At 55.7% G+C, this 13,776-nt stretch overlaps 1 protein-coding gene across 3 annotated transcripts in view; it reads left to right on the top strand.

Annotated features, from left to right (window-relative positions):
- KAZN (kazrin, periplakin interacting protein) overlaps positions 1–13,776 on the top strand; it is a 1,013,652-nt gene that overhangs the window by 864,965 nt on the left and 134,911 nt on the right. The window contains exon 1 of one of the 3 annotated variants that reach the window (XM_045774724.2): positions 566–985. The exons of 1 other annotated variant lie outside the window; for it this stretch is intronic. In XM_045774724.2, coding sequence (XP_045630680.1) covers positions 778–985 — 208 coding nt within the window. In that variant the 5' untranslated portion in view covers positions 566–777. Of the gene's footprint in view, positions 1–565; positions 986–3,748; positions 11,781–13,776 lie in introns of those variants that run through there. One more of the 3 variants, XM_087858294.1, reaches the window with a different exon arrangement.

The raw sequence follows: 13,776 nt of genomic DNA, 5'->3' as shown, positions 1-13,776 counted from the left end.
TCCTTATGGATGTGGACCATGTCGGTTCCCCACCCCTCTTCAACCCCCAGCACAGTGAACGTGCTCGGTATTATATTCTCTTAAAGGACGCCTGGTCACACAGTACAGATGACCATAGGAAATGTCCCAGGGCTACCACCCCTTTCCCGGTCCATTCTTTCTGCCCTCTCCTGGCCAGTTATTGGGACTTCAGCTCTTCAGCAGCGCTGTCACAAGGGTGTCAGAAGAGTGGAGACATATGTAAATCGGGATACCAGGTGGCCGTCCCCCAGATGCACTCACTTGGGGCTTTCAAAGGCCTGGGTGCAGGCCTGTCCTTTCCGACCCCTGCGCCACTGGCCGTCTTTCTGACCCGCAGTCTCTCCAGAAATGACCATGTTGGGGATGCGCCGACCGTCCCGGAATGGGGCTACGAAGCGCTCCCCGAGGCGGTGGAGCGAGTCCGGGCGCCGCCGAGGGGCCGGGGGCGGGGCTGGGGGCGGGGCCGGGCGAAGGGCCGGCCCTCGCCAGCCCGGAAGGAGCGGGAGGAGGAGCCGCGGGAGTGAGATCCTTTCCCACGTGAGAGGCCGGCGGCCGAATTCCTCGCGTGCGGCGGCCGCGGACTGCCCGGCGTCGGCCGGACGGAGAGCCCTGGTCCGGCGCGCGCGGGCGACCGGCGGGCGGCGGGGGCGGCGCTCGGCTGTGCCCCGATGCGGCGGCGGCCCCGGAGGCTGTGAGCCCGGCTCCCGTTGTCGGAGCCCCCCGCGCCGCCGCGGCAGCGCCCCCCGGGCACGCGGCATGCGGGCGGCCGACTCGGGCACCTGGGAGCGCGTCCGCCAGCTCGCGGCGCAAGGCGAGCCGGCGCCTTCCTGCGGGGCGGGGGCCGGGCCGGCGCGCCCCTGGGGGCCCGCAGCCTGCGAGCCGGGCGCGGACGCGGGGGGGGCGGCCGATCGGCCCCGTGCCGGGACGCCCTCCGTTCGAGTGGATGGCGACTGCAGCCAGCCGGGTAGGTGCGCGCCGGGCGGGGAGGGCGGCGCGGCCGCAGGCCCGGGGAGTCGCCGGGGCCGGGCACGCGGGGGCGCTCCCGGCCGGGATCGCTGAGCGCTGGTGGCAAAGTTCTCGCCGCGCGCCGCGCCCCCGGCGCGGGGAGGGGTGCAGGGGGAGTCGCGCAGGACGCGGAGTTAGTTCTTCAGCTTTCGGGCAGGGGTTTCGGCGCTCGCAGCTTTCCGGCCGGGCCCCCCGAGCGAGCTGGCGGGGGGGGGGGCGGTCAAGGCCACGCCTGCCAGAGTTGTGAGATCCCGGGGCGCTCGGAGACCTCGCTCTGGGCCGGACCCCGCCACTGTCCTTGGAAGCGTGGGAAAGGGGCCAGCCCGGCACGAAGTTGGGGCGGCCCCTCTCCGGCCTCACCTGTAACCCACCTGGCAGCGCCGTAAAGTGCCAGGAGAGCCCTGCTTTACTGCTGCCCCTTTGAGCGGAACATGATGGCTCGCATTTGCTAAGAACGGAGAGATTTCTCTTACACTTGAAGGACTAATGCAGAAAGAAATCGAGGCGGTGGAGACACGATGCGAAGGTCTGATTGTGTATCATTGGCTAATTTGCCCCAAGCTGAGGACCGCGTTTTAATGTTAAAATATTCCGAGTGGGTGCGCGTTCCATTCTGTTCGGGTCTCAGCTGCCCCCCCCCGCCGCCGCCTCAAGTTACATCTGGGGAGGGGGGGTTGCGCAGAGGACCCCTGGATCCCTTTGACTCCAGAGTAGGAAGAAATTTAGACAGAAGGTGAACGGCTTCCAAGACGCGTCTGTCATAATCAGTTTAAGGTTAGAATACTTTTTCCGGGAAAAACGGGGGAGGGGAAGTACAACGTGGTTATTCATTATTTCTTGGATACCTATTGTGTTCCCGTAATTTACATGGCGTGTGTCCTTAAAATTTTATCACAGCTCTGGGAGGGAAGCTGTGTTATCTTCATGAAGATAAGGACGGAAAACGCCAGAGTTTCAGCAACTTGCCCAAGGTCCCACAATTTCAAATATTCTCTGTCTGTTGACACCAGAATGCCTCTCCCAGACAGCAGGCTTAACCAGCTGGGAAACACCAGGCTTATTTACCTAATAATTATTTCTTTCCTATGAGAAAAAGCCAGCAGCAAGGCCCCCTAGTTCCAGACTGCCTGTATTGGTCTCCCAAGGAGACGGAATCCTGAGGATCACTGTCGAAGCTGCAGGAGCTGGGACTACGGATCAGTCAGCTGTGATGAGCTGAGCTGCGGCTGGTGTCCTGGAGCCACTCAAGTCTTGGGTCACCAAGGGTCTAGAAAAGGGACGCTGAGCCCTGGAAGGAGCTTGAGTCCCTGGACCCTTGGCCCTGGGACTGGGCCTGCTGGAGACAGTCCCACCTCCTCCCCAGCTGACAGCTTGGTGTAAAAAGCACAGATGCAGAGAAAAGAGCAAATAGGAGAGCTTGGGCAAGTTGCTTCATCTTTTTGAGACTCAGTTTACCCATCCAAAAAGTGCTGATCATAACTAGTGTTAACTAACGTTTTGATCATTCCAAAGCTAGCATCTGCAAATCACCTTGCCTCGTTCATAGTTGATGTTTCATAAAAGTTAGGTATCAGCTTCATTTGTGGGGCACCTGTCAGAGCCCCCGTTGACTCAGTGTCCCATTAGGATGCGATGCTATCTGTTTCAACTCCGCCCTCCTGAACTGTGTCAAGATGAGATTAGTCTTGTCTGCAAAGTGCTTCAGTGATCCAGGGCTGACTGTTGTGCCAGTGGGGGGTGTTATTATGTAAACATGGAGGAGATGGTTGGGTGGAGAGAGATCTGTTTACTTTGTGTCTTCATAGACTCCATTTGTGTATTCATAATACGAATATCCTAATGACATGGTGTAGCTGAGAAACGCCTGTCTCCAAGGTCTTGGGGGTGGTTGTTATTCCTGTGGCCCTCGTGGTATCCCTTTAGGGCAGAGAGCAGTGGAAATCTCCTGATTTACAGTTGGCATCCTGGCATGAATCAAGATCAAGCCAGCAGCTAAACCAATAAACTTTCGAGTTCTTTCTACTCCACCACCCACCCTTCACCCCCTTCTGCTGTCTGGTTCTTAAAGATCAAATGCAGTTTCTGAGAACTTCCGTGGTGGCTGGGCATGGAGGTCAGCCTTTCGTGGACATGGATTCTCAAACCTTTGACTGTTATTAGGGGTTTTCCTCTGGGAAGCAAATGAGAGCTCTTCTGCCTCAGAACTACAAGCTGAAATTATTGTTGAAATAAACCTTTCAGCCAGGCTGTGAGGTGACTCGTCCCAGGATCTCAACACATCGGTCCCCAGCTGAGTGATGTTCAGTGGAAGGAGCTGAAGAGTGAGTGCCCTGTTGGATGACAGAGTCTGGGAATTGGCACATTCAGAGGTGTGGGGAAGGGGGACGGAGGGGGGCTGCTGGCTTGGCAGGATGGAAAGCTGGACACTTTGACATTGCTCGTGGAGGGTGTCCTGAGAGATCAGCAGGGTGACGGGCTCTGTGCTGGGGACAGCTCTCGCCTCCAGGGCGGGGCCCCCTTCAGGGAAGGGGACCATTCTTTGTGCACAGGCTAAGGACCTGAGCCGGAGCTGTAGAAGTTAGACGTGCTCAGTCTGCACCTGGTTCTGCCTCAAATCTGTGTGACCTTGAGATACTTGGTAACTCAGTTTCCCTGTTGGCTTGCAGTGGGATTAACTCCACCTGAGGGAGGTCACCCAGAAACACACCCCCCCCCCCCAGTAAAGCAGGTGCTCCCCGAGGCTTCTTAGGCGGAGACGTGAATGATTCCTTCTTTGGTTGTCCGTTCCTTCGGTCGCATTTCTTGAGCCGCTACTCCTGCCAGGCACCGTGGTAGCTGCCAGAGATCTATAGTCGCGAAGGGGACAGCTGCAGCCCCTGTTTCCATGGAGCTCCTTATCTGTGGGAGGAGACTTCCAGCAGGCAAGTACACACAGGCTGCATCAGGAGGCGGCAAGTGCTATGCGGGAAAGTAGAGCCAGGTGAGGGGCTAGCGTGATGGGAGCGGCCGCTGGTCAGTATTGGGCAGCAAATCAGAGAGAACGAGGTGAGCCACACGGGTGCTGAGTCCCTAAGGCAAGAGGGTGTTGCTGATAGGTCAGTTCGTGTCTTTGGAGTCTGGGCACTCGGTCTGCCCCCATCTGAAGCCTATCCAGGCTTGTAGGCCCAGATCAGATGCCACGCCTCCCTAAGCTTTTCTCTGAACCCCAGCTTACAAAGTCACAGGACCTAATGGAGCCTCTTTCAGCCTCTACCTTTTTTCTTAGTCATAGGCGCTCTTATCTCCACTAGCCCCTCTCCCTCACATAAAGCCGGCTGACCCAGGGCACCAGACCCTTGCGGATGTGTGTCCTGGCTCCCAGTGCTGTACTGTACCCTCCCAGGGACCGGCATGGTGCGAACCAAATGGGATGCTTGGTCTTAATCAGTCCTCCAAGGACCCTGGGGGGAGGTGCCGTTGCCGGTCCCATGCACAGGTGAGGAAGCGGGTGCTCAGGAAAGTTTAGTAACTTGCCCGAGATCACACAGCTGGGGGTATCACAGCCAGGACTTGATTGTGGGGTCCCAGATCATAGACCCACTGTGGAAAGACCTTGTATCGATCTCTAAAACGTAGACCCACATGACGTTTCAGGTCCGTTTTCTCTTTAAATTTTTATCTTTAAAAAGAGGGGGTGGGGGTTGTCCTCTCCTTGACATTCCTTGTTTTAAGCAACTCAAGCATTTGCTTATCTGTGTGTTTTAGCAATTTCAGCAATAGGTTGGCCTCGCATTATCCCCTTCTGGAAAGGGTTTCCGCAGGGTTGAGAGTGAGATTAAATCTCCCCATTGGAACTGGAGACTTTCTTAGAAGGCCAGCCACTAGGACCACCGGGGTTTATTGTGGGCGTCCTTGGCCACCTGAGTGGGATAGAGACAGCTGGGGCTTGGCTGTCCTAGCCAACCAGGAGTGAAAGTCACCGCTCTCGAAAACAATTCCAATTGGTTTCCCTAGGGAGCTCTCCTGCGGCCTCGCACCCTCACCCCTGTGTGACTGCTCAGTGAGAGGGGCAGCGGGTCCAGGGCACCAGCTTTGGAATCAGACACACCCTGCTTTGATCCGCCAGCTCTTCTGCTTACGAGCTGTGTGTCCCCAAGCAACTTAGGTAACGTCCCAATCCTCAGTTTACCCATCTATAAAATGGGAATCCTGTTACCCACTTCAGAGTTGTTGGATAGGAATCTGCGTGGTTAGCATCCTTCCTACTCATGGAGCCCAATGCTACCAGTGCCATAAGAGGGAGGAAGATTCCCATTTCTCCAGAGTCCAAAGAAATTGAGTGTATATGTCTGTGTACATTTTTTTTTTTTAGTTTTTTTGGAGTTTGAGCTAGTGGGGTTTGATGAGACTGGCTGATTCCGAAGGACTGGTAGCTGCTGATTTGGCCTTCTAAGTAATCAGGAAATTTCCATAGTAGTCATTATGCATGCCTTGTGTTCTTTGTAATATTCCCATTGAGTTAACTGGAGGATTTGTTAGGACCCTCCAGCCGTTCTGAAAGAAGAGTTTACTTCTCTTTTAATCATTTCAAGAGTCACTTGAATGCACGGTTCAAGGAAGGCAGTAAGCAGGAGCCTGGACCCAGCCCCCTCTCACCCAGACCACAGCCAGTTGACAAAAGTGGAAAATCAGGTACATTGGTGTTTACACACATTTTAGCCCCGGCAGATAAGCGCAGGCGACATATCATTAAAGCCGGCCGAAGCAAGCACTGTGGGGATGCCGTGTTTGCTGTGAGTCACTAAGGGTTATAAACACTCCAGAGAGGATGGCAAGCCGTGTTTACAAGGTGTGTGTGTGCGTGTGCGTGCCTGTGTGTGTCGTTATTTGTTTATGAATTTACTCTCCGCAAATGCATTTCACGTCGAGCGTGTCAGAGGAGTGCCTGTCCAGGAGGGGGAGAGGCAGGAATGACTCCCATTCAAAAGGACCACCCCTTCTGTGCCCCTTGGGGCAGCCCCCGTGAAGGTGGGGACTTCGTGCTTTCTCTGGTCTGCTGTCTGGATGCCTTCAAGAGAAGCCAGCTGGAAGACACAGGTGGTGGCGAGTCCTCAGAGCCCCCGACGAGTGGCATTGGCCCAAAAGGTGCTGTTGCGGCCCTGAATTTGGAAGAAATGAACAACCAGAAAGGTAGGACAGACAGGTGGGCGAGTCCTGCCCCAAGCTGGGTGCCGTCAAGCCTGGGGGCTATGGCCAAGGGGAGCTGGTGGTTTCCAGGGGATGCCCCTCCGCGTGCACCCTCCATCTGTGTGCTGGGCTCTGGGGCCACTGGGCGGGGGGCGGAGGGGACGCCCACCACCTGGTGGCCTATCTGCGGGTACCGACAGCCTCCTCTTTTGTTGCTACCTGGATCTGGAGGCTGGCGCGGCTCCCACCTAGTTGGGGCTGTAACTTTATCAGAGGCATGGAGTGTGTTCAGTACCTTTTAATTGTACAGAAGCTTCAGAAAGCTCTCCCCGGGGGCCCGGAGAGAAGTAAAAACAGCAGCTGCTAGTTCCTGTCTGCTTTCTTCCATACCCGCCCGGCTCTGCCTCACCGGGGCACTGCTAACTTTGAAGTCCTGTGTACCCAGGCAGGGAAGAATGTATATTTCTGTTGGGGAAGGTCCTTTTCATGATGAAGAAGCGTTTACTGAGGGCCGCCCAGGAGCCAGGCGCTTGGTTACCTGCATGCCTGTGGGTCGTCTCCCACCCCTGTAAGGCAGCTGGCCTCTTCCCCTTCTTAAAGGTGACATGGCTGAGGCTTGAAGCGGTCACAGAGATTGTAGTCACTGGCTGTTCCAGGATGCCATGCTGTCTGCCCCAGGACCCTTGCTTCTCCCTCTGGTTTCCTTCATCAGCTGACGGTTCCCTGAGGGCCACCTGGGCACCGGGCAGAGGCTGCGACACTGGGTGTCATGGGACTCTCTCCCTGGCATCATTGACACGCCGGTTTCCAGTCAGCCAGAGGCAGCTGGGAGTGAGGGCCCCTGGGGCCCGGAGCTGCTCAGTTGGCTCCAGGAGACTACCTACCCCACCCCTCTGCCCAGCCAGAATCCAGGGAGGCCAGCCGGCCCCTGACAGGAGGTCCGACCCAGCGGGGATGGAGTCCATTCGCTCTCTCCACAGAGTGAGGACACAGGCCCAGAGTGAGGAAAAGGCCCATATTTCAAGACGCCATGGGGTTTCCAGGGCCAGATGTGCAAACTCACAAATACACGTGGTATCTTGGCAAAGCGGGGAATTTCCTTCTTGACCCCCTTCCCTAATTCCTCTTGACTCATTAAAGGGGGTGTCAGACAGGATGACAGTGGTCCGGGGTCCCTGCCAGTATCCAGATCCTCGGGCTCCACCCCTATTCTGCCCATAGGTCTGGGGAGGGGCTCAGAATCGGTATTTTTATTGAGTGCCCTGGGTAAGTCTGATGCAAGGGTGCCATGGACCTGACTTTGAGAACGTCTTTGCCCCTTGCCTTTCTGGGATTGGGTTAATTTGAGAGTAAGAAAATCAGGAGGCCTTGTACTCCGCTTTACCCCCTGCATCCTGACACAATCTTAGCAGCATCCTTTCCCTTTCCAGAGGCGTCCTGAAGTGGACAATAGGTATACAGACATCCTAGCTCACTCTCGCTTTTTCCTTTTCCAGCCGCAGGGCCCCCTCCCACCCCTGCCTAGGCACACACAGTCCCCGAATCTGTTAGAGAGCGAGACATATGCTTGTCCAGCCCTCCCCTGCACAAGGCATCCCCAGCAAAGAGCTGAGTCCCGGGGTCAGTGAACTCAAATGCAGATTCTGAGGCCCACCTCCAAGGTAGCCGCGGGAGGTCGAGGGTGGAGTTCAGACCTTGCACTTTTTTTCCCCTTTGTTTGCACCAAAACTTACATAACACAGAATTGACCATTTTAACCATTTTTAGGTGTGCAGTTCCGTGGCGTTAAATACATCGTCCGTGTGGGCACCCATCACCACCCTCCATCTCCAGTACTTTTTCATCGTCCCAGTGACTGTACCCACTGAGTAAGAACTCCCCACCCCCACCCCTGCCCCCGGTTACCCACCATGCTGCCTTGTGTCTACGCATTTGCCTAATGTAGGGACTGGGTGCAGTAACAGCAGGACCCTGCACCCCTCACAGACTGTCCGTCCCTGCCCCCACACTGCCAGTCCTGGAACACTTGCAGAGATCCCCTGTCCCCAGTGCTTTATCTCCAGTGTTCTTTCGATTCCTTCCTGGAAAACATGAGCATCTCACATGTGTGCTGGGAAGGTCTGGGGAAGGAATAAATTCAGTTACCTTTTCTCCGTGATTCATTGTTAATACCTCTATTGTTAATACCTCTGCCACTGTGATGCGTTGCCCATACCTTCTCATGCGTGGTTGGTTTTGTTTGGTGTCGCTTTCTTTGAAGGGGAATTGCTCAGGCTTTTATGAGTTTGTTTTCCATAGCATATTTGTGATTACTAAGCTAACTACTAAGGACTCCTCATTGCCCTGGGGAATCTGGCACTGGCAACCAACCAGAAGGAAGAAGAACCGTCCTCTTGGGTCCTGGGGCAGACACGGATGCTGCCCGGCCAACCTGGACCGCCTCCTCCCACCAGCAGGCTAGAAAGTGCTGGCTAGAAAGGTCACTCTTGGTGGAGTCTTTTCTTTCCCTTGCACCCTGGGAAAGACAGGGGAGGGAACCCCCTTTTTTAGAAAGGGAAACAGAGACAGACATAATGTGATCTGTCCAGGCCAGAGCTGTCTGATAAACTCTGCAAAGATGGCAGCGTTCTAGATTTCTTCTGTCCCATATGGAAGCCACTGGATTTAAAACGTAGCTAGTATGACAGCAGAACTGAGTTTCACATTGTATTTCATTGTAAAAGGCTCCATGTGGCTAGTGGCTCCGGTATCAGGGGGCGCAGCTGGCCCTGAGTCAGGGCAGGAGCCCGCAGATGTTTCTGTGGCCCATCACGGCTCATGAAGCCTGCGAAACGTGTGTTTCCGCCGTGGCACTTCGAAGCTGCTGAGCTCCTTGTGGCCCCTGGATTGCCTGCGTCAGAATCACTCAGAGCTTATGGTGCTTTTAAGTTCCTGGGCGCCCTAGCAGACCCGGGCAGTCAAAAATATCTGGGGATGGGCCCACAAATCTGCATGTGAAACAAGTACCCTCTGCCGCCTTGTGATTCTGACCCTCTCCGAAGTGTGAGGACCAAGGCCTCCAGCATCTTCCGTCTTTACTTCCGTGGGTCTTCCCAGCCCCCGGTGACCCATCAACACCCACGTGCTGTTGTCCCTTACCCCCACCCCACCCCCATAAGCCCGTGCTCCAGGCCAGTGGTTCTCAAGATGGGGTGCCAAGACCAGCAACCGTCAGCCTATCCTGAGAACTTGTTAATGGTGCCGATTCTCAGCCCAGCCCAGGCCTGCAGAATCGGGAACTGGGGGCGGGCCCAGCAGTCTGGGTCTTAACCAGCCACCTAAGGGGATGCTGATGCAGGCCAATCACTGAGCAAGACTGCTCTAGGAAGCTCCTACTTAAATTTCCCCCCAAGCCTCCTCTTCCGTCCTCTCCTCCCTCTTCCTGCCCCTTCCGCTTCCCCTGGACCCTGCCCTTTCTTGCACTGGCTGCCCAGAGCTGCCAAGACCCTTCTAAACGCAGGGACTGCAGGGTGTGTGGCTACATGATGTGTCTGCCTTTCACAAAGGCCTTTGGGGATCCTGGCCTTCCCCCAGGGGTGGCCATAATGGCGATGTCATAGGGGAGGCAAGCAGAGTAGCAGCCAGCAGCACCCCCATCCCCCCCAAGGTCCCAGGTGGTGGCCGCCTGCTCATCCTGGGCCAGAATCTCAGAAGAGCAGAGGGCCAGATGGGCCCATTTCCCTGGGACCCCTCTTGGGGACGGAAACACTGGAGCTCCCCTCCCAGTGTCCGTTGGCTCCGAGGAAGTTGGCACAGCTCACAGCTGTGCTCAGCAGACAGCACTTATGTGTCTCACGTCTTCCCAGCGTGCAGAGAAAGCAAGGGAAGTGGAGGCCAGAATGTTCTAGCTGGCTATGCTGCTTACCCACTGTGGGACCTTCCTCCCACAGGTCACTCCCCTTTCAGCCTCAGTTTCCCTGTTCCACCAAAGGAGATTCCTGTACCACCAGCGGTCTTGTTCTCCTTGGGATGCTGGTGAGGGCAGACCTGTGCCTCAGGTAACCAACTCATGCTGGGTTGCCAGAACTTTCCCGGTTTCGGCACTGAAAGTCCCGTACCATGGGAAACCCCTCGGTCCCGGGCAAACCAGGATGGTCGGTACGCTGTCCATATCCCATTTGAGTTGACACTCAGCTATGCCAGCCGTGCTCAGCTGTTGCCGCTCAATGGCATACGGTGCCCCCCACCCCATTGGGGGAACCCCTGCACCCACAGCAGCTAAGGCATCGCCTGCCTGGCCTCTGACCCGTCCACGTTCGCGGATCTTCTGGCCCTGCTCTCTCCCCACTCGTTTGTGTCTCTGGGCAACCGCTGATACTCGGACTGACCCACACCTCGGACTCCTGCTGAGCACCTTTTTAAAATCACACCCGCTAATATTTTCACACTCAGTCCCTGGATAGATACTTACGTGACTGCGTGCCTGGGGCTGACAAGCTGACCCAAACCATTTCTACCCTCCTGGTGCCTACACTCTGGAGGAGAGTTTTTCTGTCTAGAACCCTTAACTTGAACCAGAAGGTTCAACCTCCCTCAACCTCTCTCCGGGTCTGCCAGGGCTCCTGGTTCCTCCACCTGGCAGGTGTGGAGTACCCACGCTGGCCTGGGCTTAGTGCTGGGGACCACGAACATTCGACAGCCTCTGCTCTGCGTCTCCTCACTGTCCCATGACAGTGTCCCATGAGCCAGCCTGCTTGCCACTCCCACCCCTCGCCTTCTCCTTCTTTCTTCTGTTACCTCCCCACCCCACACTGACTCCAAATTCCACCCTGTCCTGGGCCCCCGGCCTTTCCGCAAAGCCTTTCTTGTTCATTCCACCCCCTGTGCTTAGCCCTTGCTTTGCCATGGGCCTTTGTCACCCAGAGCACAGTGTAGCTGTGACCAGGGCCCGCGTGAGCATTTCTTGAGTGTAACCCGGGGCTCTCCTCCGAACTGTAACCTTTGAGGGGGCGGGGACCACAGAGCACCTGCACGTGTGTCTCCTCCCGTGTTCACCCGGAGCGCAGAGCCGGGCTCCAGGAAATGCTCCAGCGGGGAGGAAACGCGCATCCACGAATGTTTGAGCTGGCAGGACCTTACGAGAAATTTAATCTGGCCCTCCTATTGCCACACGTTTGGACGAGCCTCACCGGGCAGGTAGGGCAGCACCTGGAGAACAGCCACAGCCCCACCAGTCACTGTCCGGGTTTTCAGGGGTCAGTAACTATATCCCTTTTTTCTTCTGGAATTTGGAGGCAGCTGAAAGATAGAGGCAGGAAGAAGACAGGTGAAGAATGTGACTTGGGTTGTGCCCCGTGGGCACCCAACTTCGTTCTCAGCCTGGGTCTGAGGTGTAAGGTGATGAGTCCATTTGCTTCTCCAGCTGTCCTCGTCCTCTGTCACCTGGTCACTGTGTCTCTATAAACAAGTGTTTCAGTTTGTGTTTCAGTCTCCAGAATCGTTGAGCGTGGTAGAGCCCCCAACGTTCTTTTCTTCATTCGTCCTGCAGAATGTTCGTGGTGCCCTGCCTGGATCAGAATGCTTCTGAAGCAGCAGGGATATGATCATAGGTAAAACACAGACCCGCCCCAAACGCAGCCCTCCCTGCTTGCTTCCAGTCGGGTATTTTCAGAGAATTAGACACTGAAGACTCTGTTTTTGGTGTCCTTGAAAATGTCCTAAAATGCCTTTCTGCTTCCCCGCTTTGGTTAGCGGGCACATGGAGCCCGGATGACTCCTTTTTTGGAATCAGGCTTCTATAGACCCTTAGGGTTCTAAGTCAGAGCCTGAGCCCCTTGGCCCCACAGTTTGCCCTGCTCGGGAAAGAAAGTAAGAGTCCGTTGCACTGCTGAGTCTTGTCAGTGTTTGCTTCCTTGTCCTCAAATGTAAGCCAGAGTTCTGGTTAGCTGGGCACTTGAGGCGGCTGGGACCTGGTGAGAAGACTTCTTGTCTCCCTCCCTCTGCCCTTCCCCCGCGCTCATACACTGTCTCTCTCCAATAAACAAATACAACTGAAAAGAAGAAGAAGAAGAAGAAGAGGTTGGGTTGTGTGTTTGAGCAGCTGCTGGAGTGTTTGAAATGACCCACAGCTCCTCTTCCTTCTCTTCATGCCAGGCTCGTGGGGTAGGCGTCAGGGACTTCCCCCTGTGTCCCTGTGTGACCGCCTCTCCAAGGTGACTGGGCCTCTGTCTGCGGCCAACCCTGATCACCTCTGGGGCAGAGCCCCGCCCTCTCGCTGTCCCTCAGCCAGCTCTGCCTTCCTGCTTCCTGGGCTGACTCACAGGTCCTGTGCCCTGGGTCCCTTTCGGAGACTTGCCACTTGCCAGGTAGATGAACCAGTGCTCTGAGCAGCTGTGTGCTTAGAGGGACTCATGCTTCCCCTCCGTGCCCCATGTCACCTTAAACGTGCCCTCGGAGGTCTGACGTCACTTGTGTACATGCGGGTGATTACCATGCAGGGGAACCTGACCCAGGGACTACATTAAACAACCCAAATAAATTAGGTGCATTAATCACCCCATTTTACAGATGAAGTCACTGAGGCACCAGGTTGTAAAGAAACTTGTCCCAGGCCATAGGGCCAGGAAGCCAAGAAAATAAGATTCAGCCCTAGGTCCGGCTGGAGTCCGACCGGAGCCCGCAGTAGCCATTACTCTCCTGTCCCCAGTGCCATGCACTCTGCAGTGTCCCTCGTTCCCGTCCTCAGCTGGGGCATGGCAGGGACTGAAGTGAGCAGTCACAGAGGGACTTGATCCGTTGAAAGGCCAAGCATACCCCTTCTGTCCAGGCCCCCAGCCCTGGTAGGGAGCTCCCCATGGCTGCCTCCCAGGGCTTGGGCTGGGCCCTTAGGAAGTGGGAGGGTCGTGGGGCAGCTCAGCAAACTCCAGCCAGAGGCTCAGGTATGGGGGAACTGTGCACAGGCATCCCTGACAGCTGGGGATTCCCTTCCAGGGCTGTGGGTGTCCTGCTGCTCTTGGCTGTAACATGCTAAAGAGAACAGGTTGCAGGAGGGTTCAGCGACTTGCCCGTTCACCCTAGGAGGGAGGGACGCATGATCGCCGTCATTCAGAGTGGCATCTGAGGCTGAGAGAGGTCCATGCTTACTGCTCAAAACCTGTTAATGAACAGACTTTGTGTTGTTTGCACTTCTTACTTGCTTTCCACCTGCCCAGAGAGCCATGTAGTTGCAGGGCCTGTGGAGTCACAAATGATAGAAACACAGCTGAAACCGATTCACAGAAAGGCAAATCAATAACTCTGCATAACTGAAATAGAGATAAGTCTGGCTTCAGGCATAGCTGCATCCAGCTGCTCAAATGAGGTCATCTCCCAGCCCTCCTTTCATCTCTTTGGGCATTATCCTTTCTGGTGGCAAAAATGACCCCTCACAAGTCTAAGTCACACTTACCTTTCTAGGATTCCAGTGCAGAAAATCTTTCACTCTCAATATTTCCAGAAATCCCAGGACTGATTATCATTGGTTTAGCTGTAGACATGTGACAGCCCTGAATCCATCAATCACCTGGTCCAGGTCTGCACCCTGCCCTGGAATCGGTTGGGGTGGGG

Source organism: Ursus americanus, chromosome 33 (assembly GCF_024610735.1).
Source record: "Ursus americanus isolate L20-20 chromosome 33, mUrsAme1.1.p, whole genome shotgun sequence".
Taxonomy (NCBI): domain Eukaryota; kingdom Metazoa; phylum Chordata; class Mammalia; order Carnivora; family Ursidae; genus Ursus; species Ursus americanus.
Note: the sequence above shows the minus strand (reverse complement) of the source record. Positions and strands in the feature narration are given on the sequence as shown.